The sequence below is a fragment of the Passer montanus genome, unplaced genomic scaffold (genome assembly GCF_014805655.1).
Source record: "Passer montanus isolate IOZ18808 unplaced genomic scaffold, ASM1480565v1 scaffold1527, whole genome shotgun sequence".
In the NCBI taxonomy this organism is placed as follows: Eukaryota; Metazoa; Chordata; class Aves; order Passeriformes; family Passeridae; genus Passer; species Passer montanus.
The window spans coordinates 1-4,152 of record NW_024362352.1 but is presented as its reverse complement, the minus strand read 5'-3'; the positions used below and the strand labels follow the sequence as shown (position 1 = coordinate 4,152).

The following is a 4,152-nucleotide window of genomic DNA, read 5'->3' as shown; positions in this document are numbered from 1 at the left end:
CTGGAAAGCAGGCCAATGCTGGACCCAGGCAACTCACAGGAACAAACCAAAATGCCTTTCTTGCCAGTGTACAAGACAGACATCTCACAGATCTGAACTTCAGCTGTGGGAGAGAGACTGGGCTGGGTACTAACTTTCCTCTGTTGGCAGAGGTCCTGAGCACAGATTTTGCCCTTAAAAGTTGATTTGATTTCTTATCAAAGTACATAATTTCATCTGCAGGTTTCACCTCCAAATGAAAACATTGTCATTACTAACCCAAACAGACCCTGGTGGGAAAGATACCAGCCCATTAGCTACAAGATCTGCTCTCGATCAGGAAATGAAGAGCAATTCAAAGACATGGTGAAGAGATGCAACAATGTTGGAGTAAGTGCCTTGAAAATCTGTCTGATGTGGCAAGAAGTGCCGTATCAGCTGAGGGAAGGTGCTGCTGTCCTCAAAGGAGGTGTAAACTGAGAAGAAACTGAAAGGGAAAATAATCCACTTAAGAGTGATGTGGTAAATCCCTGGCTATCACTTCATGTTTGCTACAAAACATACTGACATGCACATATTGCTTTTCCAGGTTCGTATCTATGTGGATGCTGTCGTCAACCATATGTGTGGGGCTGCAGGTGGCTCAGGCACACATTCTACCTGTGGAAGCTATTTTAATGCTGGAAACAGAGATTTTCCAGCTGTCCCATACTCTGGCTGGGATTTCAATGATGGCAAATGTCACACTGGAAGTGGAAATGTTGAAAATTATAATGATATCTATCAGGTAAGGCTGAGGAGGGAGGGCTGGAAGTAGTAACTGCTTTTAGAAGCAACTCTAACTCTGCAGGGCCCTGTAGGAATGATGATGGTGTATGTCTAGCAGATCAGTTACAAAGGGGCATGCTGAAAGGCTTCCCTTGAAAGCCAAGTAGAAGGTAAAGCTCTTTACCTTGTTCTAAAGGAAGTATGGAAGCAGTGAGGTTTGGCATTCCTAAGGCTGTTGGTGTTACAGGTGAAAAGAATTCGTGTGGCTTCAGCCCTTCCATGCACATGTGCTGGAAAGCAGGCCAATGCTGGACCCAGGCAACTCACAGGAACAAACCAAAATGCCTTTCTTGCCAGTGTACAAGACAGACATCTCACAGATCTGAACTTCAGCTGTGGGAGAGAGACTGGGCTGGGTACTAACTTTCCTCTGTTGGCAGAGGTCCTGAGCACAGATTTTGCCCTTAAAATGTTGAAGTAAAACCATTTGATTTCTTATCAAAGTACATAATTTCATCTGCAGGTTTCACCTCCAAATGAAAACATTGTCATTACTAACCCAAACAGACCCTGGTGGGAAAGATACCAGCCCATTAGCTACAAGATCTGCTCTCGATCAGGAAATGAAGAGCAATTCAAAGACATGGTGAAGAGATGCAACAATGTTGGAGTAAGTGCCTTGAAAATCTGTCTGATGTGGCAAGAAGTGCCGTATCAGCTGAGGGAAGGTGCTGCTGTCCTCAAAGGAGGTGTAAACTGAGAAGAAACTGAAAGGGAAAATAATCCACCTAAGAGTGATGTGGTAAATCCCTGGCTATCACTTCATGTTTGCTACAAAACATACTGACATGCACATATTGCTTTTCCAGGTTCGTATCTATGTGGATGCTGTCGTCAACCATATGTGTGGGGCTGCAGGTGGCTCAGGCACACATTCTACCTGTGGAAGCTATTTTAATGCTGGAAACAGAGATTTTCCAGCTGTCCCATACTCTGGCTGGGATTTCAATGATGGCAAATGTCACACTGGAAGTGGAGAAATTGAAAGTTATAATGATATCTATCAGGTAACTTTCCCTGGAAAAATTTTCAAGCCTTTTTTTTTCTTGACATATTATGTTAACTCTACAGTAAAATCAAATGGTGTAGTGCCTCAGAAAACCTGTGCTTAGTCACTTGACAAGTAAATGGAATGGTGACCATAGGTATGTGTGGCCCAAAATATTCTAAGTATTGTGGAATCAAGAACCTAGGTGCAGATGTTTGCTCCTGAAGTGAGCCTAGTGTACTCAGCTCAGCCTGTGAGCTCATTTTTATGGCTTATAAACTCAGCAGATCATTGTAAGCAGCATCCTTGGAAAATTGAGAGCAGTGCAAGGTGGTGCTGTAGTTACACAGTTTACTGGGATTTGTAGTTAGAATATGTAGCAGTTCTTTCTGAAGCTCTCCCTTCAGCCTCTTTGCAACAATGCATGATAATGTTTCTGCACTTGCACAGGTTCATGTAGGGCTTGCCCTTCATGGGTTCAGGTGACCTTTCATTTACCAGGAGGTAATCTCCACATTTTCTCCTTTATGTTTGCCTTTGTCTTTTGTATTTCTTTTGCCTCCTCCTTCAGAGGAACAACAATACATCTTCATCCAACTTACCCTAGAAGGAGCTCACAATTTACTTAGAGCAGCCCTGCAGACATAGTTCATTTTGATTCGTAAAGATGCCTCCACAACAGATTGTCAATCAGCTTTAGCTGTCCTTTCATCAGTCATGTTTTTGCATGTGTCCCTCATGTCTTATACTGAATTTGTGTTGCTATCTTTCCTGTACCAGGTAATTGATTTGGGTGGAGAGCCCATCAAAGGCAGCGAGTACTTTGGAAATGGCCGAGTGACAGAATTCAAATACGGTGCCAAACTGGGAACAGTGCTCCGCAAGTGGAACGGAGAAAAGATGGCCTACTTAAAGTAAGGATGAAGGTGCTGCAACTTATCCAGGATTCTCTGGATCCACCAGTTGACAGGGTAGCTTCAAGTCTGTGTTTTTGTTTAGGAACTGGGGAGAAGGCTGGGGCTTTGTGCCTTCCGACAGAGCCCTGGTCTTTGTGGATAATCACGACAACCAGAGAGGACACGGGGCTGGTGGAGCTTCTATTCTAACCTTCTGGGATGCCAGGTGAGGGATTGCTCTTGTGTGGGTGATGCTTCCTGCTTTGGCTTGTTTGTTTCTCTGTCAGGTTCCTCCTTCCATGTCTCATTCCTTGTTTGTCCACCAAACAGGCTCTATAAAATGGCAGTTGGCTTCATGCTTGCCCATCCTTATGGGCTCACACGTGTGATGTCAAGTTTTCGCTGGCCAAGATATTTTCAAAATGGAAAGGTGAGCTGTTGATGCTGAAGATCCATCCATGGGGATTAAGGGTGAGAGAGGGGCCACAGAAGTAGTCCAGTGCATTTCAGGTTTTTCGAGTGATTTCCCTGTCCCAGGGTGGATGTAGCCGGTGAAACTTTGATGCTCCCTCTAGCTTTGTTCACCAGAGGGGCTCTCTGCATTTTCAGTCGGGAGATCTAAAGCTGTCTTTTTAATGCCAGGACGTCAATGACTGGTACGGACCCCCAAGTAACGCAGATGGCTCCACAAAGGCCGTCACCATCAACGCGGACACGACCTGTGGCAACGACTGGGTTTGTGAACATCGCTGGCGTCAAATCAGGTAGGGCCCTGGGGAGAAAGAAGAAGTAAAAGCAGTTGCTTTTGCTTCCTGCTCCATGTGGCTTTAGAGGTGTTGCAGGTGCAGAGGCAGGCATTGCTTGTGTTTCCAGGAACATGGTTATCTTCCGTAACGTGGTGGATGGTGAGCCTTTCTCCAACTGGTGGGACAATGGCAGCAATCAAGTGGCTTTTGGCCGTGGTAACAAAGGCTTCATCATCTTCAATAATGATGACTGGTGAGTAAGAGGGAAATAAAGTATAATTTGTTATGATTATTAAAAATTATTATGTGTTAAATATGTATTTTAAAAATCTAGTTATTAATGTAACCTTTTTCGGTGTTGCTAACTTATAGATCTTTCTTATGGATTATTATTGACAGTTATTGACAATTTAAATGTAGCATTTTCCACTCTATCATAGACACTCTTCAGTCTTGGCTGTTTAGACCTTGTAGTGTGGTCTTTATATTTCCCAGTTCTGAAGCTGGCTGTGTGACTGGGTCTGGTCAACCAGCAAAGTCTGAATTTATAGTAATGACGGAACTTGTAAACTCAGGAATATGTTCTGTTTTCAAACAGTTTTAAAAACTGTTGAAATTGTTTACACGAGAATGAGATGATAAGAGAATGGGAGTATGTCAGGGCTGTAATAAGTAGCTGTAGTTGTGGTGACGAGCAATGTGAAGCATGTAGTGC

At 43.7% G+C, this 4,152-nt stretch overlaps 1 protein-coding gene across 1 annotated transcript; it reads left to right on the top strand.

Moving 5' to 3' along the window:
- Window positions 1-2,284: 2,284 nt before the first annotated feature.
- Window positions 2,285-3,694, top strand: LOC120498849 (pancreatic alpha-amylase; the record flags this gene model as incomplete). Its single annotated transcript, XM_039702019.1, has 6 exons — window positions 2,285-2,299; window positions 2,576-2,709; window positions 2,795-2,917; window positions 3,022-3,121; window positions 3,334-3,455; window positions 3,565-3,694. Coding segments are annotated over 6 exons (624 nt in total), but the record flags the coding sequence as incomplete, so codon positions are not given.
- Window positions 3,695-4,152: the final 458 nt, after the last annotated feature.